General features: G+C 40.5%; 1 protein-coding gene across 5 annotated transcripts in view; it reads left to right on the plus strand.

Moving 5' to 3' along the window:
• Positions 1-27,536, plus strand: part of MYRIP (myosin VIIA and Rab interacting protein) — a 234,676-nt gene that overhangs the window by 86,415 nt on the left and 120,725 nt on the right. For all 5 annotated transcript variants that reach the window (XR_008236226.1, XR_008236228.1, XM_052794150.1 and 2 more), the window contains exon 3: positions 22,882-23,103. Coding sequence is in view for 3 of the 5 variants with exons in the window: in XM_052794150.1 (XP_052650110.1) it covers positions 22,882-23,103 (222 nt within the window). In the remaining 2 variants the exon portion in view is untranslated. The remainder of the gene's footprint in view (positions 1-22,881; positions 23,104-27,536) is intronic.

Genomic DNA, 27,536 nt, shown 5'->3' on the forward strand with positions numbered 1-27,536 from the left:
CAGACCAGTAATGTATTGCTGTGAAATTTTCCTCACATCAGATCTGGTGGAAGGGCCATTCTTCTGAGTGATAATTAAACACATTGCTCTGGCCTCTCCTTGCTAAAGCAAGGTTCTGTAATGCAAAGTAATATGGGAGTAAAAGATTATTTAGTCAAATATCTGGTTTGAAAGGCAGATTTGAACCTTTGCTATGATTTGGTCCTGTTGCTGAAACAAAGAATGGAGCTTGGTTTGGACACTTGCTTTGGTACTGTTATAATTAGTAGTAGGGTGGAGGGTTTTTTGAGGGTGGGAGGTGGGGCTGAAGTTGTTTCTTTTAGCAGTATTACGGCATATAATACTGTTAGCTGATAACCTGCAAACATGCAGGGTGATGAAGGAAAGTAAAAGAAACTGCAAAGAAGTTGTTAATCAAGTAGAAATTGTTGGCATTCTGGGAAGAGTATCCTGAGTAACATGTTGAATCCTAAATAGTGTGTTTTAATGTGAACACATGTCCTAGCTGGAGAAAGATACCCCTCTGTGCTGGGGGGTACTTTTTTCACTGATTTGAAGGAAACTTACATAGCTTGAGCTTCTGAATTATATAATTACCCTTAAAGATACACTTTCAATGGCTTGATAAAATAGTACGTACCAGGATAACTGGCACTGAGACACCAGACACATCTTAGAAATACCCAGCCTGCTAATTAAAATAAATGCCGTTACTCTTACCTTCTTTTGTTCCTTCCAAGTAGCAGATTCTGTTATGCTTGCCGTATCTAATGTACTGTGTAATACTAAGGTACTGACGTAGGTGAATCTTGGGCTGACACCACTCATATTAGGTCACCTGCTTTCACACCAAAGTGTTGTGGGTTATGCTAAATGGCTTGAATTATGCTCTTATTTCAGTGAAGGGCAAAGCCCTCATCAATCTTAGATGTGAGAATCAGGGCCCTAATTAAATTTAGATGACATGGTTTTGGGTTTATTGATTTTTTTTTTTTTTTTAACTAGCGTAAACCAGGAAGTAAAAATCTGAGTCACTTTTGCTCTATTGAACAGATCATAAGACTTCCTTAGATAAAATACTTGCATGCTCTCAGGGGTTTGGTTGGGATTTTAGTTGTTATAATTGGATACATACAAATGTAACAGCCATATAATGCTTATTTTAAAATGTTTATCCAATGTATGTAGCTTACTGCTTTTCTTACTGCATCTGTATTTCTTTGATCTTTTACAAACTTCCCTTTATGTTCTTCTGATTAAATAATAAATCTGGGGATTTCTACCCTGTTGTAAATAAATATTTTATCATTAAGGATTTTGAAGAAGTTGAAGTCATTGAAGACTTCAATGACTTGAAAAGTCTTTTTTCTGAAGAAACTTCTCAGCTATGCAGAGTAGAGGCAGTTTAAAGAAAATTGTTTACTTCATCCAAGTAAAAGAAAATGCTGCGCTATTTATGGTATACTTTTAAGATAGAAAAAAGTGTAGATATTCTGGGTAAAATATAGTGTGTTGAATATAACCCATTTTAATTGGGTGTGACAAAAGCTGATACTTTACTGATTAATAATAGAGGGTAAAAAGCTTTACTTGATCTATGCTTTTGGATCTCTCAAATTTGAGGTATGCAAAGAGAGAGAAGAGAGGAGGACAGAAATTTAAGGGACTTGATTTTCAAGAAGGGTTAAGCCATCACTAAAAAACAAGCTCCTTTAAAGCACCTATCATCTACATCCCATAGCTGAGGAGCCAAAAATCTGATCTTAATCATCCAGCTCAAGTTACATGCAGTGCATAAAAGGTATAATTTAATATTCACATATATCTGTACCACTGTAAGTATTCATCTTGATACATAGATATGGTAATGAGTAAATAACAAGGATTTGAATAAGAATTGGTTATTTTAATATTAATGAAGAAAATAACACTCCAGTAAGAGTTGAGCATTTGCATTTTATTTGGTGAGCTTTTCCTTTTAGGCTTACCCAGACTGAAAACATTTAGAATGTAGGTTTGAAAAACTTGTCCTGAACAGAGAATGCAGATGACCAAACCTAATGATGAAATTGGGTTTTTTGTTTCTTTGCTTTGTTTGGTTGTGCTCTGGGTTTAGCTGGATACTGTACAGCCAACAAATCTCTGAAAGTGCTGCCTGCTTTTACAGCATCACTATAATTATTTATTTATGGAGTATTGTTTGAGCTTAGTCTGTTTATTTTCTAGCTACTGGGTGTAACTGGTCGTGATCTGTCCCATGTGAGCCTTCAGATTCATGCAGGGATGATAATGGTGAGACCAATGAGTCATCATCCCTTTCTTTTCTGTTGAAGTGTCCCTGCTTAATCTGAGACAGCAGAGTTTGCTTGCTGTTTGTTTACAAGGCTGCTCCAAGGCACTCAGCTGCCCTAGGTTACATCTGCATCTACCACATCCTTCCTGGAGTTGTATTCAGCTTGCAAAGCATTTGTCCTCAAGAACATCGGTTTTCTCAGGGCACGGCCTGCAAGGTACCTTTTGACAATGGCAATAACCTGGTGATGTGTTGCAGAGGCAAAGCCAAAGTGGGTACCTAAGCCCACTGATGTTGGAGATTTTCCTTTTCTTAGAATCTGTGGCATGTGCGTGATGCAGATCATTGATCTGTTTGTTGTACTATTTCAGCCAAGCTACTCTAGGTGAAGGACCATGGTTTATCTCACAGCTTTGGTCTCTGTAATTTATTTCCTTGACATCTCTTAAAAGCTGAAAAACTTCCCTCCACCCGTGCATGCTTTTTTTCTGTATGATGTCTCACTGTTTGCAGTGTTCAAGAATCTCTAACTCAGGGATCTGGCTTACTTTTCAACTGGCTGACTTGGGTGCTTATAGTAAGGGGGTGCAGCATCATGGTGCTCAACTTGAACAAGTCAGCCAACTGTTTTTCTGGGTCCTCAGGGCTAGTTTCACAGGCAGTGCCTAATTTCCTGTATGTCGGGTCACATTGCCCCAGGTCATCATGGTTTATGTCTACATGCAAGACAGATGCAGCAGTGGCTGTAATCTAATTGTGTCCTAACTAGGGGCTTGACAAAACCATGCTTCATTCAGCTGCTTCCCTGTTACATAGCATCATGTAAAATGGAGCTCCCTGCAGCCTCAGATTTTTTGTTCTCTCTGGCCTTTGGTGTGTGTAATTGTAGTAGAGATACCAGATCATTTAGACTCAAGCTCACGTTTCGAGGGCAAGTTAGGCTCATTTCTTGTTTTCAGCAACTGTTATTGATTAGGGTCAGAATTTCTCATGATTCTGGGTATGAAAATTTCCGGAGAGATTATTTTACTGGTATTAGAGGAAGAAGAGCTCTGAATATGCCCATGGTTAACCCTTTTTTATTTCTTAATTCCTGTTGACTTCATACCTCTGTTACAAATCTAGCATTGGTCCCTTACACTGCTGAACTTCTACTGGAGTTAAAGTAGCTCAGAGATTGCCATCCAAATGCTATAGCAGAACTAGTAAGATCAGGATTCGCTGATGAAGGCTAGGCCTGTGAATTTCTATAAAGCCTTTCTAGCAGGTATCTGGCTTTCTTGGTCTCTCTCAGCAGATAAACAAGACTGAGGAACATGAATTGTGATCTGTGTTTATTTTTGAAGGCTGTCTGTGGCCCTCATGGAGATTTTCAGTTGGCAGAAGATACCTTCTCCAACATCAATGAAATGGAAGACGAAAAGAAATTAGGAGAGCTCTGAAAAAAGTCTGCATAAGGGTGGGAGGTGGGAGAACAGAAAGCTTGGTAGAGTAACTTTTTTGGTGTGTAACATCTTCACATAAGTTTAGGTGCTGGAGTTGACATGATGAACACGATGTCTGGTCTTCGTAACTTCCCATGCCAGAACACAAACCTTGAGGTCTGAGCTGGTATTTCTGTAAAGTTAGAGATAAATTCATCTTTTTAAGTGAGCTGGGAAGCTTAACTGTATGTGTAGCATGGTTTAAGTACTTATTGGACTCAGACTCTGTGGTGGTACTGTTCGGAAAATGAACTGAACTGCAATCAAGGGAATCTTTGTAACTTCAGTATTTCCTGCAAGGGGGAAATATTTCAGATGAAACAGCTTTCTCCATCATTGATTGTGTGTTTTAAAGCTGGTGTAAGCTTTGCCCGTATAGCAGAAAGAGAAATGCTTTGCTTTAATTGCTTGCTGATTTCAAATAATGGTTTTTATAAATCGACAACTCTTCTCAAGGCTGCCTCTGTTTTTTGAAGTAAAGCTTTGCTTTGACTTATAAACTATTGATTGTACTCTGAGCTTTTGTTTTCTCTGCTTTTGTAGATACAGAGATAAAGCTTTTCATTTTTTTTTCTCAAGGGGAGAGTCCTTGATTATAAGTATCAGTGCATTCCAGTTTGTGTTTTAGAGCTCTCAAAAATGTTATATATAATTAGCCTTTTGCTTTAGGCAAGAATTTGTGCAATTGTTTTTCTCAGTGAAAATAATTGGCTGTCAATCAAGGTTTTTAGGGGATTTTTGTGTTTTGCTGTAAGTGCTAAGATACTTCCTTTTTTTATGACTGACTTGCACATACTGCTGTAGTAACTGAAATGTGCACCCTTGGCCTAGAACGGTGGTTTGAAAGATGTCTAGGAGCATAGTACAGAATTGGGTAAAAAAAATATATAGTGCCATATGTGAAGAAAACTATCATCTTGCTATCGCAGTGTTTGCCTGTATTTTTCTTACTCTTCACTGAACGTAAGTGGCTGCTGATTTGCCAACAACTAACTCTTGATTGCATGCTTCTTTTGCCCCTCCTCATGCAGATAATTACTTGACTTTTGGTTCTTGCGGTGTACCTTTGACCCTCTACGTCATACTTTGTGAATTGACTTTAACTTGCACCTTTTCCAGGATGTTTGTGCTATAGCCAGGAAACACATTGTCGTGGTTTAACCCCAGCCAGCAACTAAACACCACGCAGCCGCTCACTCACTCCCCCACACCCAGTGGGATGGGGGAGAAAATTGGGAAAAGAAGCAAAACCCGTGGGTTAAGATAAGAACGGTTTAATAGAACAGAAAAGAAGAAACTAATAATGATAATGATAACACTAATAAAATGACAACAGCAATAATGAGAGGATTGGAATGTACAAATGATGCGCAGGGCAATTGCTCACCACCCGCCGACCGACACCCAGCCAGTCCCTGAGCGGCGATTCCCTGCCCCCACTTCCCAGTTCCTATACTAGATGGGACGTCACATGGTATGGAATACACCGTTGGCCAGTTTGGGTCAGGTGCCCTGGCTGTGTCCTGTGCCAACTTCTTGTGCCCCTCCAGCTTTCTCACTGGCTGGGCTTGAGAAGCTGAAAAATCCTTGACTTTAGTCTAAACACTACTGAGCAACAACTGAAGACATCAGTGTTATCAACATTCTTCGCATACTGAACTCAAAACATAGCACTGTACCAGCTACTAGGAAGACAGTTAACTCTATCCCAGCTGAAACCAGGACACACATTAAAGTGTAAAAGCTGTAAAAAGTGTGGCATGCTATAGAAGTGAACAGACAAACAAAAAATGAATTTGGATTGCTTTGCTTTCTATGGAGAGGGAAGAAAATCTAAAGTGTTTATAGGGCTGGAGGGAAGAACACTTGCTCTGTTCTGATGCTGTAAGGGAGCATCAAGACAACATCCTTGTATGCATCCAACTTGGTACCAAAGTGCAAGTGCCTGTACTCCAACAACCCTCTTGTTTGTGGCCTTCACGTCATAGAATGAATCTGTATTGTGTCATTGGGTGTTGCACTACTTGCCATAACCATCACTTTTCAATAAGAGGCTTCCTTTCTCCCCCTTTATTTAACACAAGATTGTACAGGAAAATATGCTTTGCTAAGCTTCGACCCTCCTGCACCCAAATCACACTGTTGAGACAGAGACACATTTCAAGCAGAAAGCACCTCCACAGTTAGGGAATATTTATGGAACACATGGTTATGCCTTTTTCCTTTTCTAAGCAGTAAAATCTTGGTTAAATACGCATTTTTAGGACTATTTTGAAGGAGATCTCCACTTGTATTTCTCTTACCCTCTAAGCACCAAGTTGGTCAGTCGTTAGTCTTTTCACATACTTGCAACTAAATGTATAAAACTAAACTGAGCAATTAATTTATTAAAAAGAAATACTTATTTTGTGTGCACTAGAATTTTTAGTCATTAAATTAATACAAATTAGATTGTTATGGTTCCCATTGGGGGAACTTAGTCCACTTGAAGTTTAATTATATGCTTTTCATTATTTGTTATAAATCAACAGATATTTCAGTTACAAAGATATTCCTTTGTGACCACTTAATTATGACAGTTTTGTAGTTCTGCATTTATGGAGATGCCAATGCTTTTATCTTCTGGTTATTTTGAAAGATTAGTGTTTCATGTTCTCTCTTTTTTTTCTTTTTTTCCTTGAGAATAAATGTTTGGTTTTGAGAATAAATTGTTGCTTTTAAACCAACCATTCTCTGTTTGATATATTTAACTTTAAATCACTGACAGTCACATGTCAGAAGCAGATTTGATCTGTAATTCAGGTGATGGTACATCAGTGCAACTCTACAGAAAGGGGTTTAGGAGAGGACTATCTGCTGGCAGTCCTCTGCCTGCAGACTGTCAGTCCAGCAGCTAAGCCTGGAAGGTAAATCCAAGCTACATTTACCTATGAGGAAAGCGGCTTTGTAGAGCTTTGGTTTCATTTGGAAGCGTGGTGAGGGAAGGAGGATTTGACTGAAGCTCAGGACATCTGCAAAGCAGCAGAAAAGTCTGAGAAAATGACTGTGGTTTTTCCTGAGAGAATCCCTAGGTTACTCTGTACCCATTTTCTGCTACTGAATAAATGCTGACAGTCTGACCATCTTCTGGTAGCATTTCAGGCTGTAGCTATAAAAGGTGTAGCTTTTGGCTCCTTGTTCCTTTACCCTATCCACCTTACTGTACCACAGCGTTGATGGAATTTGTGGAGTGACACCAGCAATGCTACGGAGAATTAGATCAGTTATGTTCAAAGGTATTTCAAACTAACTGGTGCAAATTTGGATCCTACTGGTAGTGCTTTATAAAGCTAAATTTTAAGTATACCAGTCCAGAATATGTCTTGAAGTGGATGTATGATACATTGAACTTTTAATGCTATTTCAAGGAAAATTTTCAAAAAAAAAAAGAAGAATTCCTGATCAGAAACTACTTCTTGCTTCTTGCATATCTTTATAAATCAGCATTGTGCATCTCTGTTAACTGTCAGCAAGATAGATGTAGAAACATGTAAAAACTTCACCACATGTGAGCCATGGCTACGTATGTTGCAGGTATTGGAATTGTTTTCCAAACTCTGTAGACAAGGCTGTTATAGACCTGTTAATGCAAAATGACCTGCTCCAGGTACCTATGTTGAGAGAGACGCCTCTAGTTGTCTATGACTGCATTTATGCTAGCGTTTCAGTTCAGAGCAGGAGCAAACCTACTGCATCCTCATTTATCATGCCATGGTTTACGTCACAGGTTGGTTTTGGTGTGCACAAGCTAGATTCCTTCTAGAGGAAACTAAGCCAATGTCTCTGAACCAATGGCTCATGTATTGAGACGGGTTCAAACTGTGTGCAACGTGGGAATGTTTTGTCCAGGGAATCAGACTGTCTTCCCTGAAGCAAAGCTGCTGAACCACGTACTGTGTAGGTGTAGGCCTTCAGCACTGTTTAGTTCAGTCTACTGATCGGCTCTCGGTGTGCTGAATTATCTGCGAATTCAGACGTAGCCAGAGGGTCTGCGCAAAGTACATGAACCAAGTCTGGGGTCTGACTGTGCCTTAAGCTCCCCACGAGGGTGATCTCTTCTGTCTGCTGCTTTTGAAGAGAGAAAATGCATGAGGGAGAAGAGAGAAGAAAGGCATCCGATATCTGAATGGCACTATCCACGGAAGAACTGAATAATAGTATTTGCAACTCTTTTATTAGGAGAAAGTCAGAACAAAACTTGACAATTTAAAAATTCAAAACACCTCCTTTTAAAAATGGTGAAGAACATTGAAGAGCCATTCTGTCTTTTCCAAATGTTCACCACCTAATCATCTTCCTGAATTCTAGTTGTTGAATTAGGTGAATTGCCATTTTTCAAAAGCTTCTGGGTTATTTCAATTGTTTTGCTATTCACCAGAAGCATCCTACTGAAGTACATTTGCTGCACTTCAGATTGATAGATACCTGATTGGGAAGAAGCAGAGAGCACGCGTGGACAAAGAGGAGGAATGACAAAGGCAGGTTTCTGATGTTCCCCTGCATCTTTCCTTCCCTCTGGGAAAGTTCACTGTATATAGCCACCTGTGTCCTGGGTGAGGCATACTGTCAAGGGCTGAGGAAGAATTACTGGGATACATATAGAGCTGTAGGAGCAGCTGCACAAGAGGACTTTAATTTAGCACCAGTTCCTTAATATCCCACTAGTCTGGTAACCTGGCTGTGTTTCCTCTTCTATAGCTGAATTGCCTTTTCAAGGACAGTCCTTAGTACTACGTTTCCATGGGGGTGGGATATGGCGAGTACTAGGTGGGTGAGATTCCCAGCCTTTACTTGCAAGGGATATTGAATAATGCAGTTTGTTTATATGTGTATGCGTGCATGCTCACACACATACGCACGGTAAAGCTAAATAGCTGTACTTGTAGTCACAGCTGCAAAATAAAGGCCATTATTTTCTAAATAAACCTCAAACTACTAGTTTTTATATTTTTTGTGGTTGCTTAGTCATTTCCTTTCATTCCATTGCTGTATATTCCTTTATATGTTAAAATATGAGTATGTTATTAAATTTGCAGAAACATTCCTATAATAAAAAGCTTCTGGATTAATTTAAGATCATTAATTGTGAGATATCAGAAGTATTGTAACAGTGTTAAATGAAGACTGTGTCTTTATTAAATACTGCTGTTACTATAGCAATAGCATATGCCAATACCTTTTGAAGGACTACCTGAAGTATGTGTGTTTGAATGGGGAGGTGGAGGTGCTGTCGATATTTTCTTGCCCCTTTGCAGAGATTTGTCTGGTTTGTAATAAGGGATATGATACTGCTTCCAGAAGGTGATAATATTGTTGATACAAAACACACCAGGGTAACATGTTAAATATAAAACGCATTCTGTGAAAACAGATTCTTTTGTCTGCCAAAATACTTTTTTGTGTACAATAGAGGTATGTGGTAATTTTAAGCTTCTTTGTCTTTAAAAAAAAAAAACTATATGGAAATTGCAAACAATTTCGGTACTTCAGAAAATCATTGTTTATAGACTTAAATTTACTAAAAATATCGAGCTGCGATTTTGTGACACATTATGTGGATTGTTTGGAATTGCAGGGCTTGCAATTTTTAAGCTACTCGAATTGCAGAGTCTACCTGGAGATCTAAGAACAGTTTTTACTATGTGTTAGAGGCATGGGCAGCATGAAGAGGAGCTGGACTAGGGAAGTGGACTTTAGGAGCTATGCACCTGTGGGCCTGTTGAAAATAGAGTTAAGTGCTGCAGTTGTCAAGGAATTCACTCTAAGACCAAGTTAGCGGGAACCTCTTGCTTTGAGGTTTTACTGTCTGTCTGTCCGTCTGTCTGTCTTTATCTTTTGTCATCTTAGGCAGTATAAGCCTGGTGTGCTTCCTAGGATTGTATAGGAGTTTCACCTGAAACAATCCCCCTGTAACCAGGATAGCCCTAGAGCATTTGGTAACACCTTCTGCTTTCTTCTTGTGGTACATTAGGGCTCCCACAGTTGTTGCAGGAAGTAGCGAAATACTCCATGGATGTTGGTGTGGGAGGACACGGTACGGATTTGTCTCTGTTGCATTCCCCATGCTTGTGGAGGACATGGCTTTCCCAGTGTTCCCCTCCCACCTGGGTTCTGGAGTGGCAGCCACTCTCCTGGGAAGGCAATGGTCAGGACAGCCAAATTTCAAAGCCAACCTCATCAGTCAGAGAAGGCCTTTGTGTATGAAGCATTACTCATCTCGTCTGTATGCAAAGTGGGATGAACGTCTTTGCGCTGTTTTTTCTAACAACACACCCACAGTCCTCTGACGCTAATGACTTGTCAGGCTGTGAAACCTGCTTCCTTAGCAAGCTCTCCTGTTTATTCTGCTGCCTGCTCTTGTTCATTCTGCTGCCTGTTCTGTGGGGAAGGGTCAAGTAACAACACTGATTCTAGTGCAAATCTTTGTAGGTCTGTGTTGCTGGAAGTCCAGCCAAGAGGAGGGAAGAGTGACTCATAGTGAATACTTCAGAGATTTTCAGAGCCAATGTCTGAGTTACTCTCCTGCTGTACACTAGCCAGGCTATGAATTGTGTTTTATAAGGTCAAGCCAGACGGCACTGTAAAAGGAGCACTGGGAGAAGGAACTGTTTAATGTAGTAGGAGTGTTTCTATTCTTAAAGGAAACTTTTTCAAGTTGATACAGGCATAAAATTGGATTCCTAAGAAAGGTAGACTCACTGATGCCACCAGTGATGCAAAGAATGCATTGCACATAAGCACGATGGAAGAGTACGTATATTTAAAAAATATTTTCACTAAATATTTTTGGTCTGTTTGAATTGAACAATATTTTATTCTTAAGAGTGCTTGTCTGTATTTATCATTCTTCAGGTACAACCAAAAGGGATAAAAAAGGTCATTAACTTCAGATGACTTGTACTGCAAGTCAGGACCTGATAGGAGAAACATGAAATTCGCCAGTGAGAGACGCATGGGGAGAGGAACAGAGTGTGACAAATGGGAGGGGGGAGTGCAGGTAAATGCTACAAGTGTACCAGCATTTGAGGAATACTTTGCTTTCCTCTACTGATCATAAATGCACAATGAAATACTCAAAAGAAGTTGGTCAATATGGCCAGGAATTCAGTTTTCATCCCTTTAAAATTAGACATACCCGAGAATTAATTCTGTTAAACTTTTTTTTTTTCATGTGGTACAACAAAGAGAAAAAAGACAAGATTAAATATGTGACAAAATGCACTATTCTGAGCTGCAAAGTGGTAAATAGAGACTGACTGATACAGAAATAATGCATTAGAGAGACTTTTAGAACTACACTTTGGCTGTTTAATATGTAGGATAACCCTCAGTAGATGGTAGGGAATAGAAAGCTGTTAGGTTGTGGAGTTTTTCAGGTCAAATAAACTATTTGTGGTAAGTAGTTATCAATGCTGTTGATTCAGTGCAATTCTATAGACTTCTTGATATTTCTGGAAATTATTTAGAAAGGACATTGAAAGATAAAATAAAATTCTACTATAATTAGCTAAAAAAGAGGCAAGAAACATTGACATACTAGTTATAGAAAGATACCAAACAGGCAGTGAGAAATATGCTTCAGGGAGAGCAAAATGACATTTATTGAGAGGAAATGAGATAGAGGGGAATGTAGCAAATGTTTATATAACTATAAATCACTATCAAATGTGCGAAGGAAAAAATCAGGGAAGGCATATAAGAAAGGTGGTAAAACTATAATGGTGTTTTGCTAGGATGTTTGATAGGGTAGTACAACATAAAGTATTACATGTTTGTCATCTAAGAGGAAGGTGTCACAAAATGCTAATGTAAATAATAATCGAAGCTTACCATTTTGTAGTCACATTGCAGGGTTGTGGCATATACAGGTGAAGTTATAAAGTGAATGAAAACTAGCTGGACACGTAGGCTCAGGTAGTAATGGTCAGTGGTTCAGTGTGGATGTAATAGTGATAAAGGGAGAAAACTTTTTAGCTTATCGTCACTTGCAGTTGATGTCCAATATGGAAGCACACCTTTTGGCCCTTCTCAATGGATAACTAAAACCCAGGATTTAACCAGAAGGTCCTGCACCCACAGCAGAAGTGCTTGTCCCCAATACTGGTGAAGTATTTCATTTCAGAACACCCTACCTGGCTGCAGAGCAGTCTCTAACTGAGATAGGAGGGCAGATGAGAAGGTGTGTGTGTGTGGGGGAGTATGTTAAAACCCAGATTTATTTTCATGTGTTCCATGTGGCAGTATTAGAATGGGAGGGCAAAGTCTGTACTTGCAGCACTGCTTCTTGGAAAAGATCGTTTCAGCTTTTATGTGGCGATTTCAGATGTCCCCAGGGCTCCCCAGAATATCTGCTCTATAATTCAAGACCTGCTTCTCCCTCGCTGCTCCACTTGCCTGCAGAAGATTTCAAAGCTTATCAGTTAAATGTGGTGCACAGTCTGTGCTCCTGTGATACCCAACATGACAAAAGAAAATGGGGTTAAATACAATTTCTTCTGACAATTTACAGGTTTACAAAGTGAGAAGGAGGAATTTAAAATAATACCAATATATTATTTATTTCATTTATCTACACTCTGACATGTCAGTCAGTTCCAACTGATGATAGACACTGATTGACAGTGCTTGTGCCAGCAACAGAAAAAGAAACTTCCCTTAAGAGTCACTAGCATGGTGTCAATAAAATAATAAAGCAGCAATCATTCATTTTGTTCAACGGCTTCACCTGAGCATGAAATTCTTAATAGATTAGGATAGAGCCTGGTATGACAAGCAATGTACTGGTCTGGGGCAAGTGAACCACAGCTTACCTTGGTGCTAACTGAATCTGTTCTCCCTCTAGCAAAAATCAGTGCCTGATACGTGGTTTTTAGACAAAGGTTAAGTGTTGAGTATGTTGGCATTTTTCTGGTTTGATCAGCAGTTTAACTGGTTCAACTGTGATTAGTACAAAGCTTCCACAGGTTGGTCTTCACAACATTTATTTTATGGTATTTAATAAGAAATATGAGGGTGTCAATGCAATTCTCTTCCCGTTATCAGAAATGTTTGCAAATCTAAAAAAAACCCAACCCAACAACAACAGTGTTTCCACTGTGCTGGATTTCTTTATTTTTAGAAAGAGATTGTCCCCAGAATCTGTGTTACTCTTTTTATGCAGGTAACTGATTTTTTTTTTTAATTTTTTTTTTAATAGTGCTGTCTCAGGTTGTAGAAGGATATCTGTATCTTTAAAAGGTAGGGTATACATCTGTCTTTTAGTGTGAATTTATTCAACTTCAAGGAACATCAGTTGAGGCAGATGGGGTATGTCAGTAGGGTAACATGGAGTCCATTTAGTCTCCACATTGTTGATGCAAAGGCTTATTTAAAACAATATTAAAACAGAGTTTTATTCTTGTATCTCACTTAACCTTAACTAAACATAGAAGTAAGTTACCCTAAGCTCCTAAATACTTTGCTGTCCTGTGAGACCTCTGATGGCACTGAAGTTGCATGCCAGTCAGCTCACCTTTCATATGTCTACTTCTGTTACTGTTTCCTTGACAGGGTTCATACCATTGGTAGCCACATGGTGTGTGCTATGGACATAGTGTTTGGTCTGAATGCACAGTAGTTGCTGCATCGTTAGCGTTGATTTTTAAGGGCAACAGGATGTCATTGTAGGCCTTTTGAGTTAAGCAACAGAAGGGCAAGACTGACAACAATAATAAAGAATTTAATGGGACGAGATCATCAGTTAGCATATATGCAGCACCATCAGTATTTGCTCCTTTTTTTGAAAATAGAAGGAAAGAAAAATAAAAAAGCGAGATTTGATAGGAATACCCACTAATTTTATAGAAGTTTAATTTTATAGAAATGAAAAGCTGAAGAGAAAAAAACCCCTTAGAAATGCTAGTAGGATCTTAGAAAAAAGAATGCAACTGCAGTTGGAGTAATTGGACTGTGAAATGTTCATCTTCCTGATTTTTTTATACAAGTGATTTACTCATAACTATTTATAAGCCTCCTGGGGCTTGAATGCTGATGTGTCCCATCCCCCTGTCTCCCCTTGAAGACTTTGTGTTTTGCTCTGGGTTGGTTTTGATGTTACACACACCCCCCCCCCCCCCCCCATTTGCGGTGCACTTCCTGCTGTCTAATCCTCCCTGAAAGGCAGCTACTGCTGCTGGATCGATATCCCTCTGCACAGATTAAAGTGATGTGCGTTCCTCGAAGGCTCCCCAGCTGCAAGCAGCGTGTTTGCATGTGTACTAGCATTGCTTTTTGACAGCACCAACAATGTGTAGAATACTAATAGATGTACTAAGTGTTAAATATAGCACGAGGCACAATTGTGACTGTGTTGATAGAAGCCTAGAAAAAAAGTCCATCATTTTAAGATAATGAATTAATTTGGCATTTGCTGCAAAGGGATATAGTACTACCCTGTACTCTACTTTTTTAAAGAGAGCAAGTAGAGTTTCACTAGGGACAACTTATCAAAGACGTAAGAGAAACAAAAGGGTTGTGTGGTGATGGTGTAGCACTGCCTGGGACTGGAGACTTGTGTTAGATGCCCATCCTGATGGAGAAGAATAAACTGCCTGAGAAGAGGCAGCTAAAAGAAATGAGCACTGAACCCTTAGAGAGTAAATAATGATGGAGGCATATGCCTGCTGGGAGAATTTGGATCTTACTGTATATAGCAGGGAAAAGATAGGGATAGCTTCATCACTGTTTGCACTGTGCCACGCTTTGTGGCATAGAGAACATGGAAGGGATAAAATGCTGAGCAGCATTCCTTGGCAGTTCTGGCTAGTTAACCCCTGGGCAAGGATCAGAGAGGGGCTGTAAAACTTTCAGTGAGTGTTTCCCCTGAATTTGGCAGCATTGCACTAATCTGGTTGGTCCACTTCTGGGGGTCGGGGGATTGTGAGAAGGAGAGAGGATGCAAGGGCAGAGGTGAGAACAGCTTCAGTAATCACAGTCTGGGACCTTGAACATCAAACTGAAAACATGTGAAGGGGGGAGAAATTTCAGTCACAGTCAGCCTGTGACTCCTTCTCATTGTGCTAACAGCCAAGGAGTAAGAGACTGTCAGGTTCTGAACAGATTAAAGGAGCTTTACGCCCACCCCAGCATCTGGTGCACATCTGGCAGGTCTAAGGAGAGCAGAGGTGGGAATACTGTGTACACTTTAGCCTCTGAATAGGAAAAGCCCTTTGTCCTCCAACATTGTCACTTAGAGAGCGTTGGTGGAACTTGGATTTTCAGCTGATCTCTGTATCCCAAGGAAACTCCCATCCCAACAGACCAGGCTTGGACTGACTGTGGGAGTGGAAAAACACAAGGTGCAGCGTGTGAAAATGGCTTCTCTGAAAGGCTGGGAGCAGGCACATCAGAACTTGTTCACCTGCTCCCCAGACTATGTAGAAATCCAGATCTGGTGCTAAGCAAAATGTCTCGGTAGCTTGTACATGTAGGTGACTATGAAGGCTGCCTGGGCAGAAGAGTGTCTGAAGGCATCTCTTCTTTGGAGGGAAAAAAAAATGTTTTAAGGCTCTTAACAGTGGTCAAACTAAGATTAAAACCAGTTTTAAGACAAATTGGTGATCTTCATGGACTGCTCTGAATCAAGTCTGAGAGGTGAGATAGTGCAAACAAATGCAGAGAAGAGAGACAACCAGTTACACAGCTGAGCAGAACACTGCTCCCCTAAGAAAAGCACTTTGCAGTGTATGCCACCTGCTCACTAGTCTTTGAGGACAAAAGGCTCCAATGCCAGGCGGATAAAAGGTAGCTTATTTTATGAAATAGATGTAATTTGAATTAAGAGGACAGGAAACAGAAGCCCTCATCTGTAGTACTGAAAGAGAAAGTTTCTACCTGTCTTTGATAACTTGTGGTCAAAGCATTGCTCCACTCTTCAGCAGGAGGGAGTAATGTGAAGGAAATGGGGATTTTTTTTTTTTTTTTTTTTTTTTTTAACTCCTAGGAACATTGTCCCTCCATTTCCCTCTTTTTCCTGTGCAGGCAACTAGAATAGTTTTAACCTCTAGTCTCCACTGGGGAAGATAAAAGGTGGTTGAACAGTAGGAGAAATTGTATTTGTCCATCACCCAAGAAAGCAACAGAGCAAATGGGAACTGCACCAGCTGGGCTTTGCCTTTAAACTGGCAGGTGCCAGTCTGAAGTGGAGACTGGTGTGAGGCAAGAGTAAGCTGGCTACAGCCTGACAGTTGGAGATGTTCCCTCAGAGAAGAGCAGAGAGCTGGGTTTTGGGGAGCCTGGCAGATAGACTTGCTTATACAGACTCTGTCTTGGAGCTTGGTGTGCTGCATTGTAGCTAATATATGTTGCAGCCTTTCCGAAGGACTGTCTCTACTGCTGCCAGTGGTAGTGGTCCCATAAATGCCTCTGTGTGCGGCTACTTTCACAGAGTAATAGGAGAATCTTCCCAAAACTGGACTCTTGAACAAAACCCACTGGGCACACCCTCACCTCATCTCCCACCTCCCAGAGCAGTGTGCTAACCATTGATGATGTACTGCTGCCTGTGCAATACCTAAATGTTTCTTAAGGCAAGACTGAAGCAAGGTGTCCCAGCCTTGTGAGTGCCTTGGCTGCTTGGTTATGCTTCTGTCTTGCCCTGTGCTCCAATGAATTTTTATACATAACTTTATGATAGTCTTACCAAAGATAAGGAACAACGCCCAAGGACACGATTCAACCTGATGTCTAAGTTGGTGGTAGTGAGGATGTTAAGTCTCCTTCGAATAGAGCAGAGACCTAAGTTAATCTTCTGCATCCCAGGCAAACGTTTCAACTGCTGATCTGTTGGAGAAAAAAAGGCATGGTAGCTCTGCTACACAAATCACTGGGTGAATCAAGCCAACTGTCAGGTTTCCACCAGGGACTGTTCTCCTTGTTATATGGAAAACAGGTGGGTTTTCTTAGCTTTATGGTGTAATATATATTTATGTTGTAAGACCATGGCCTTCAGACCTGCTGTTTTATGAACTCCCTCCCACTGCTGTCCCCAGCGGACAGGCTTGGAGTTTGACCATCCTTACGCATGTAGCAATGACTTTTTAACCCCTTTCTCAAACACATCATAGGCTTCTTTCCAGCTTTTTTTAAACCTCACAGTATTACCTTACTACGGCAAGTTGCTGACATGTATGTTACTGTTGACACTGCAGTTTGAGATGATAGCTCCACCTGCCCCCAGCCCTTGCATATGTAATCACAGTAATGTTTCTTGGGGAGAAGTGTACAGGGCTGTCTACAATTTGTTTCACTTATTAAAATATAGAATAATTACAGCCATTGAGCTTTGTGAATATCAAACTGTAGCTCACAGAAACAAGTATCCTTAGCACAGTGCCAGTTGAAATAAAAAAAAAAAAGAGCTAACTTTTATAAAAGGAGATTTGGAAAAAAAGCAGAAAGGCTTTTCTCAAGCAAGCTTGTATTTCTGTATTCAGGAGGTGCAATTATATACAATAAGCAATTGTTTTAAAGAAATTTATTAGGGGAGAAGGCATTGTTCAGGCAAATGTTGAAGAATTGTTTGAACCTGCCAGCCTGTTTTTGAAGCTGAGGCCATTGCAATCACACAGGGAAAATGCCTCGGTCCTGTTGAATCCCACTAGAACAGGCCTGTCCAGAGCACAAAAAGAGCATTCAGTATTACAGTCCTGCACCAAATAAATCCTATCATACTTGCTAATAAGTAGGAACTCAATTAGCTGTATACTGTACAAGTGACTTGAAACAGAATTTTGGTAGATAAGGCAATCAGGCCTTGTGGTAAAAAAAGAGTTTGAGGGTCATTTGTTGTGAATATTAGTTGTAAATAGGTTGCTCACAATAATACAGCGGTGGAGAGGACTATATGGTCGCTAAATGAAAGATGCTGTAAAGGTGTTCTGTTTATATTTATATATTTAGATCAGACAAGTTCATTATTGCCACTGCGACTTTTACTGTTACTGCTGTTGTACAGCAGATAAAATGAAGCATGTGAAAAGCTGGTGACTTTGGACAAATCTCTGTAAATCAGTGGCAGTGAAGAGCAAAGAAAACAATCCTGTAGCTTCGGTTTGCCAGGCTTCATCCTACATTTACAAGTCTGAAGCAGTGTTATTTGTAGAAACAAAAGGGGCTGCCAATTCATAGAGTCCAAAGATGACTTATCAGACAAGGCATTTCAGAGAGGCTTTTGCCCAGCTGTTGAAGACCAGTCATGCAATGAGGCATGCTGCATGTCTGCATAACTCGCCAGCCACGTTTCAGCAGCATCCTCCCTTGTAATGTGCTGTGCAGTACCTGTCTTCAGCATAACATGATACCTAACCTACCATAACGTCTCTAAACCACCGTACAAACCGGCAAAGCAGAATACCGTACTTCTCACAAATTCAGTTAAATCCTCTAAGACACTAAAAAGAAATAAACCATGAGAATGAAAATATTTAAATTATAAAAAAGAGGGGGGGGGGCAAAAAACGTAGCAGAGGAAGAGGGGAAGATGACTATTCACCCTCAGAATATAATAGCAAAACCTACATCCAATGCAGTATGCTAAAAAGTATTCCTAACCTGACTTTGTGGGGGATTATGTGCCAGAAGTCTATCACCCAAAACATTGACTGAAATTAATTACATATTTACTATGCAGACTGTCACAGGTTACTTAATACAAGCCTCTGGAAAAATCTAAATATGCATCTGTATATTTTGGACTTACAGTTCAATAAAATGTTCTTTGACAAAATTAGTCTTTGCGACAGACGTGTTGAGTATCTATTGAGTATTCTTTGCTTCTTTTGTATTTATAGGCAATCGGTGAAATGCAGCCACTCGAGAAAGAAAATGAAATCCAATCTGAGATTCATTCAAACAGCAGGAATTCTCTTCTCCATAGATTCCTATTACTGTGTTACATATAACTGTAATAGCTGAACACCGTCAGTTGTGACTTAAGTTACGTGAATAAATTCTGTCATTTGTGGTTCCCACTCTTCCGTCCTTTCCCCAAAAGGGAAATTTTTTGTGCAGAATCTTTTTTTGTTGCTTGTTTTATTTGCACACATATTAGATAAATACACCTATAAATACATTACGTTCCCTCCTTGGGGAAGTAATGCTGGGGGAAGTAAGCGCACATGAATGCGCATACATTCTCCCTCTTCTCCGTCCCATCCCCCTCATCTGTGTTTTGTTGAGGGAAACAGTCTTGCATGGGGAGGAAGGGGGAATGTTTGTGAGGGCTCTGTGGTTCAACCTGCCTCTTAGAAGTCAGTTCCTGCACAGGTGGCTGTCATGCTTTTGGAAGTGAGTTTCACTGCATGAGAGGATCAGTGTTGTTGACTGCTTTCCTTTTGTTAGACCATTGTTACAGTCTTCTTGCACCAAGCCATTTGAACATCCTGAAGGTAAAGTCTGAGCCTTTCAAACTCAGGATGTCTCGAACTTCAACTTGTACCTCCTGAATTCCAGTGCTACAATCTTTCTTAGTGTATTGAGACTGGAGCTCACATTAATCATCCTGTTCACAGTAATCATCCAGCTGAAGTCACGTGCAAGTGAGGTTTTCTCAGTATTGCTGGGAGTAAACCAGAGCCTGCTTTTCCATTTGACTATGCAATTTTCCTCACACCAGGCAGGTTGAGTTGCCTACCAGTGTTGTGCAGCACTTTGCCTTCATATGAAGCTCATGTTTTAGTTCCAAGGAAAGAGTGTGGAGAGTAGCCTTTTGGCTTCAACTGACAAATCTTGTTGACAGTCCCTTTTGCCATTTGACTCCTAATAGAAACTAGAATAGCCTTTGGCAGGTAGCACATGAGCACCTTAATTTGTTACAGCTGTCAGAGGGATGTGCATTGCTTTCTCTTCTGTTCTGCCTGGTTTCCTGTGGAAATGAGGCTTTTTCTGTCATGCTCCCTCTATCTCTGCCAGCCTGTCCCACCCTATCCTATTGACTTTTGGAATCTGTTGGCCAATTTTAGTCCTTTTTAACAGTGAGGCAGATGCCTTAATGATATTAAGGTTCTACCACTGTAATGAATGTTGGCAGCGAGATAGAGAGATGTAATTAATGCCTGTACTGATGAAAAGGCTTCAGTGTGTGCTCAGCGTTTTCTATGTATCAGGCTTTATCAGCTCTGTTGTGAATGAAACTGCCTGTTTTTATATTGTGCGAGCATTATTGTGGCGCTTTAATAGGTGGCTTTGCTTCTGTGGTTTATCTTGCTGTTGTGTGTAAGAGCCCTAATGAGGGTTCAAAATGCCATTGAGCATGCCAATGTTGAGTGTGCAGGCTGATACTACCTAATACCAGTGTTGCTAATTCTGGGAGATAATAGAGCTGCATGAGGACAAAAATGTCTTCTTTCACTGCCTCTCCTGGCCTCGAGTCCTTAGCTGTTCTCCTCTTACAGGGAGGCCAGCATCTGCTGCCTGGGGTCTCCAGCCTGAAGCAAAGATTGCAGAATCTTGGGCTGCTGACACTTCCTCTCCATGCCAGAAATCCTCCTGGTATCATATAGCCCTCACCTTCACCAGCTTCTCTCCTGGGACCCAGGGTTCCCACCTGACCTCCTCTTCAGAGGCATTTCTCTGTCTCGCTCCATTGCTGTGCAGTGGGATATGTGCAGTGGATGGAGGAGCGACGTGGGGAACAGCTCACTTCCTCTCCTGTTCCCATAGAAAGATTGTCCATGTGGTACCGTGGTAGAAGGGAGTAATGGAGATGAGACAAACTAGTCTAACCATCCCATTTAATCTGTTTACACGAGGAAGCCAGTTTGACTTGCATAATTCAGACATTTCTTCTCTTACATGATAATCTCTTACCTTTTTCACCTTTAACATTCTGTAAAAATGTGGAAAACCAAGTAAGTTTTGCCACCTGGACAAAAATCATAAAGAAAGATTATTTACTTGAAATTCCAAAGAGTATTTACTTGGGTTTGAGCAGCTGATCTAAGATAGCCAAACCTTTGTACAGGGGACAAACAGCAGAAACATACGTTGTTTTGAAGTTTTAAATTTATAAAAGGTGCATGTTGGGAATATGGTTAAATATGGTATGTGCAAGTTCAAAAATCACATGCTTTAGATCACTGCCTTAATTGCCTTTTAGACTTGAGGTTTAGAATTGACCTGTCAGACTTTCATAGAATAGGCTGTTTTTATTTTGAGTTATGAGTCTGAGGCAGAAATGGCAAATAAGAAGATATATAGCCCAATAATGCTAGGGTTTTTTTTTAACATTCCAGACTTGGCTCATAGTGATGCTTATAGATTATCTTGGTTGAGTCCCTGAATAAGTATGCAATAAGCGTATTATTTTTTTCCTGTAGCAAGATATTTAAGCATTAATTTAAGTGTAAGTCAGCATGTCATGACTCTGTCTTCCTGCAACTTAGTCTGTCTCTTGTGGTATCTTTAAATTTTGTTTAGACTTTTGTGTTACTTTAGTCTTATTAATGGTTCTTACCAGCAATCGGAAATAGTATGGTAGCCACCACTAATTCTGAGAAATGGGAAGAATCAATATATGTACGTACACACTGTTCTATAAGCTTTTATTTAACATGTTTTTCATGAATCCTGATTTTTTTTTTTTCTCTTAATGTATATCCTAGTGGTACATTACAGAAACTGTGTGATGAGTGTCGTGGTTTAACCCCAGCCAGCAACTAAGCACCACGCAGCCACTCACTCACTCCCCCCCCACCCAGTGGGATGGGGGAGAAAATCGGGAAAAGAAGCAAAACCCGTGGGTTGAGATAAGAACGGTTTAAGAGAACAGAAAAGAAGAAACTAATAATGATAATGATGACACTAATAAAATGACAACAGTAATAATGAAAGGATTGGAATGTACAAATGATGCGCAGTGCAATTGCTCACCACCCGCCGACCGACACCCAGCCAGTCCCCCGAGCGGCGATTCCCTGCCCCCACTTCCCAGTTCCTATACTAGATGGGACGTCACATGGTATGGAATACCCCGTTGGCCAGTTTGGGTCAGGTGCCCTGGCTGTGTCCTGTGCCAACTTCTTGTGCCCCTCCAGCTTTCTCGCTGGCTGGGCATGAGAAGCTGAAAAATCCTTGACATTAGTCTAAACACTACTGAGCAACAACTGAAGACATCAGTGTTATCAACATTCTTCACATACTGAACTCAAAACATAGCACTGTACCAGCTACTAGGAAGACAGTTAACTCTATCCCAGCTGAAACCAGGACAATGAGTTTGCAGACTTGTCTACTTACACAAATGTTCGTTCTGGATATTTTTTATTACTCTTATTGTGGAATGTATTACCTAATTTGTAAAATATCAAAAACACTGTAAAATGAGAGATAGCAAATTACTGAATACCACACGCACACAATTTGTTTTATTTTTCTTAATAAATGCGCTCTTCTGCTGGAATACAGAAAACTTTAGGGGGTCTGCAAACACTTTCATGAACAGTTGGCTGTTGGCTTAGTGTTGGTCCTAAGTAGTAAAACACCTGAATCTCTCTGAAATGAAGTATGTGATTAACCTTCCTTGACAAATTGGAGCTATTATGAATAATATGATCCCATGGGTCAGAACAAAGCAAACTTAGCACTTTTTTTTTCAAAACTGTTGATCAGTAGGATTTTTTTATTGCTGTGCACCAAGCCTTTTGACTTTCACAGACTGATTTTTTTATTTGTAAAGTGTTCTGAAAGCAGCCCTGAATTCTCAAATGATGCTATGGCTTTGCACAGCTGGAGTACCTGGAGCAGCAGCTCTCCTGAGGGTTGTCTCACTGGAGCTGAGTGAAGGGAGATTGTTTGCCCTGGCTCATGACTCAGAGGTTTTAAATGGACTGGCCAGGGGTGACTCCAGGGAACATAGGAGTTTTTGCTTCCCAAGTCTGGATTTAGAATATGCATTTCTGACATTTATTTCACACCTGCAAAAGTTATTTGAAGAGTATAACATGAAAATGTGGAAAGAGGAGAAAGGCAAAGGGGAGATTTCCCATTGAAATTTTGCTTATATTTTTTGTTCTTGTGCTTTTGTTCCAGTGAAATGAAGCAGAAGTTGGATGAAGAGGGTAACAAGTGCAGCATTCTTTCCAAGCAGCAGAAGTTCAACGAGCACTGCTGTATTCGCTGCTGTTCCCCTTTCACATTTCTTATCAACAGCAAGCGACAGTGCCAAGACTGCAAGTACAACATCTGCAAGAGCTGCAGTTCTTACCAGAAGAAGGAGAAGGCTTGGATTTGCAGCGTCTGCCAGCAAGCAAGGTAAAGGCTTGTTGTTCAGCAACCTGTGTAAAGCAGCTGTGGCCTGACCTGAGCTTTTCCTTGTATTTGTCAGGAGTTAACACTGGTGGAATAGAACACGAAGTACCTATTTACGTAGGGGTTGCTTGATTCCTGAGGTGTGACGTGCCTGTTTTTTGTAGCGGTTAATTTGTTCCGAGAGTGTTTGGTTACCTGTTGCGTTTTCCAGGCTTGCGTAGGTGGACTGATGAATCAACAAGCAGTAATTGGACTTAGCTTGAGCAGGGCTGGGATCCTGAAATGCCTGGGTTACTAATGGAACCTGAGCACAGATGGTGGTAAGGCAGTTAATCATTTTGCAGCAAATCCCACTGATGGGTGGGGAGTGGAAAGAAGAATATTGGTGAATAGATCATCCAGCTGTGACTGTGTGTTGGAGTGCTTTTCTAAATGCCAGTTTATTGGTGGGGATGCTTTGGGCTTCCTTTGGCAAATACCCAGAGAAAATAGCGGCGCAACCTGTTATAATTCTTAACATCTGTTAAGAATATTCTGCCAGGCTTCTGTTTGCAGAGGGTATCAGGGATTTACTATCTCACCCTTTTGAGGCTAACAGAGCCACAACATTTAAAGATAGCATGAGAAAAACAAAGTAAATGCAAGCAAACATGTAACGGCAGCAAAGGGGCTGTTACTTGGATGGTGACTGTGATAGTCCTTCTTGTCTGCGTTGCAGGCCAGGTTCCAAAAGCAGCCTTAGCTGTGGTGATGTAGCACTGACCAAGGCCTTTTTACTCAGACAAGAAGGGTGAATGAAATAACTCAATTTTTCATAGTTTAATTTCGAACATTGGTGACTAAAGCAGCTGAGCAAATGTGACAAAGATGGCTGTTTATTCTTCATCTTTCCTTTTAGTGGAGAACACAGGATGAAGACAAGAGCCAAGTCCCTTTCCAAAGCTGCATGATATTCCTGTGCTCACCAAAGACTCATTGCTCCCATTTGTTTCCAATCCAACACCTACTTGAAATTTAAGCTTTCACATAGTACCTGTGAATGAAGTGTGTGCCCTTTGACACAGGGCCTTAAAATCATAGGGATCCAAGATAGATGATGCCGTGTTTCCAAATGCCAGCCTTAGAACCCAAAGGAGGCTGTATTCTCCAGGGCACCTGTTCCTTCTCTGCCTTTTACCTTGAAAAACCTACCATACCCCCTTTCCCCCAGTGAGGAGGCAGAACAACAGGAGTATCTGTTCCAGCAACACAGCGGTGGAGCCAGTGCTTGTTTCTACTTTAGTCATTCAACTATTTCATACTACACCTCTTTCTTCCACTTCTCCGGAGTTCACCCATACAGGCAGCAGAATAGGCGGCCAGGTTTGTGGATGCTGATGAACTGCACTTAAAATAGTTTTTGCTGACTCCATGAAAAAAGTCTCAGAAGAATTTAATTTCAGAAGGAAAATCTGTAGCTGTATTATGAAAATGCTACTTCTGACCCTTGAAGTCAGTGTTTTTCCCACAATCCTGTGCAGCCCTCACAGTCACCCACCTGTTACTCAGTTATAAACATTTCCTTTATTTATGAGACCTGAGACCCAGTTTGAGTTATTTTTCAGTGAATAAGTTAACTAACACTGCTGCTAATCATTCTATGACCTGGTTTATTGATTGGACTGTGCGACTTAACAAATCCCTGTTCGGGAAGCAGGGGCTGGCATTCCTTAGGGGCTGCTGAGGTGTTTTGGTTTGGTGGTGGGGGGGGTTGTTTTGTTTTGGGGGTTAGGGTGGGTTTTTGTTTTTAACTATCAGTCAGTTTTCTTCCAGGAAAAAACACAGGGGGAAACACCACAGTCTGTTGTGAGTTCCTGTTGCGTTCTCAGTGACTTATCCCTCAGATGGAGCACTGACTGTGCTCTCCTGCCCCTCCCCAGCTCCTTTTCTTATGTCTTTTATTTTTTCCTTTAATAAGATAGCACAAGTAGTGGAGGTGGTTCTTGGTTTAGCTGCTGCTTGTCTGCACATCTTACTGCACAATAGATGGTGAGCTAGAAATATCTCAGAGAGGACTGCATTTTCAGGTTGTTCTCCTTTTTTTCTTCCCCTCCCTACACGTTTTTGCTTAATTCTACAAGAGTTAATGTTGTAATTCTCTGCTATGCAGAAAGAGCTTAGACAAACTGGAAGAGTACAAATATGTATAGTTCAGATTTCCTATAATGATCTGTTTGTGCTCTTCAGCTCTGCTCTAGAGCAGCGCTCAAATAATCCCGAGTTTTATTTCTGGTATTTATTTAGAATATGTTAACCAGTTCTCTGATGTCAGAAGCAGTTTCTTGCTGTACAAAAGGCTATAAAGCATTCTCAGCATAAATTGTTTTTGTAAAGATGGCTCACCTTATACATTAGAGCTTGAGACTCTAATTAGGTGAATTACTTGGAAGGTACATTTTGTTTATCTGCACATATGAAAATTCTGAAAAATTCCTGTATGATGTGGGAATCGGAACCAATGACTTGGGGATGGTTAAAATTTTTATGGAACGCATTGTATGAACATCCCTTGTGTTCAGATTTAAAACCCTTCTGGGAGGTGTACCCTTTTCTTTAGACTATCTTATTTCCGATTATCTTCCTTCAGAAGAATGATGTCAACTTTTTCAGGTTGTAAATAGTCTTCTGGTAGATTCCCGCACCGAAGTGTTCTTGACAATGAAGAAAATCTGACCTGTTGAGTTAGTCTCTCAAAGCATGATCCTAGTGGAGATACCTGTCCTGTGGAAGTTGGTTTTCATCTTCCAAGGCAGAGATGTACATTAACATTTAGCAGAGAGCAAATATGCAGGTCAGCATTTGAAACATAGAACATTTGTAGAAAATTTGGCCAAAAAGTTAGCCTCTTCTCCTTCCAAAAGCAGAAAACTCATCAATAAGCCAATGAAAATTTTGGTGTTTGAACTCCTTTAAAGCACATCTCCTGTTACAATGTGTCCTTTAAAAGTTAGAAGATTCAGCTCAGTACAGAATCTCAGTGCTCAGAAACGTCTTTACAGCGATGTCTATATAGATCTCGTGAAGAACTGGAGAGCCTTCCTTCAATTTCCCAGTTTTCCAGATTTAGCACACATTCTCCTAATGCATTTTGGTTTACATTTATCTCTGGATGCCGTTATTAACGTTCGGGGCGGGGGGCATCTCATATACATACCTTCTTAATTTTTAAGTATGCTATGATAAAATTGTATGTTATTAATTTCAAGTTTTCAATTTGTGTATAGTGCATTTCTGGTTCTTCCAAAGCTTTGTACACTGTCACCTTGTTAGACACGCATCAGACAATGTGTTGAGGCAGCTTGCTGAGGTCTGTACCTCTTAAGTCCTCTTGACTGAGTAGATTCCAGGCACAGTTTCTTTGCCCTCTGGGTTAATGCTTTTGGTGTCAGACAGGGGGGTTCTTTGCTCATTTATTAGAAATAGAGCATGCTTTCTGTTTGTCTGAGACCACTTTTCTTTTCCAGTCCTCAAGGAGCCACATCCCAGAACACCCTGCTAGTGACACTCTGCTTTCCAGTTTAACACCTGTACTAAAAAAACCCAACAGTGTAAGCCATTAAAATGCATATTTTTGCAGGTTTTCTAAACCAATCACATTTTACTTCCGGACTGTAGGAGGAGTATATAGAGTCCCATCCAAAATAAGGCACACAAACATCTGGCTGTTGACCTCAGCGTTTCATGAATATAGTGCATAAATCCCCCTGCATTCTTGGTTCCTTTCTTCTGGTCTCACCATCTGCATATCAAAAGATTTCCGTCTCTGTTGTGAGTGGGAGCATGGACACTTAATCCTTTCATGCCTTCGCATCCATCTGCTCTGTGATTCTCTTGCTTGTTCTCAAAACCCTCGCTCAGATGATGAGAGTTCATCATGTAGTGGCCTCTTGCTTAGCTCCCTTGAGCCTGCCTGTGAGTAAGGGGGCATCACCTGATCTGCAGGATGTCATTATTCTACTTCAGAAGAGCTGCTTTGTTGTTGATGGTCCTTTGCCAATGACGGTTCTTTAGAGACAGAGACCTAGGCACTGTTCCTTTTCTCCTTAATAATGTTAACTAATGAAAAACACAGCCATGCTGCATACACTTAGACTTCGTGCAAAGTAGTGTTCTGAGTGGCTCAATATGGGTCCCCAAAATTGTCACATTGGCTGTTTGCAGCGCAGATTTGTTTGAATGTTTAAGAGAACTGCTCTTTTTTTTTGGTTTTCATACTCCCAATTTGACTGCTGCTTTAAAAAAAAAAAAGCAAGAGAGTATCATTTATCTTCACAGACTCTCAATCCAGAGTTACTTTTGAATATTCTTTACATTTTCTTTTGAGTTTATTGTGGTGCCCAGTTGAAAGGTAGGGTTCTAACTAGACTCTTAACAATTTGCGTCAGTAGCAAATGTAA

The sequence above is a fragment of the Harpia harpyja genome, chromosome 1 (assembly GCF_026419915.1).
Source record: "Harpia harpyja isolate bHarHar1 chromosome 1, bHarHar1 primary haplotype, whole genome shotgun sequence".
NCBI lineage: Eukaryota > Metazoa > Chordata > Aves > Accipitriformes > Accipitridae > Harpia > Harpia harpyja.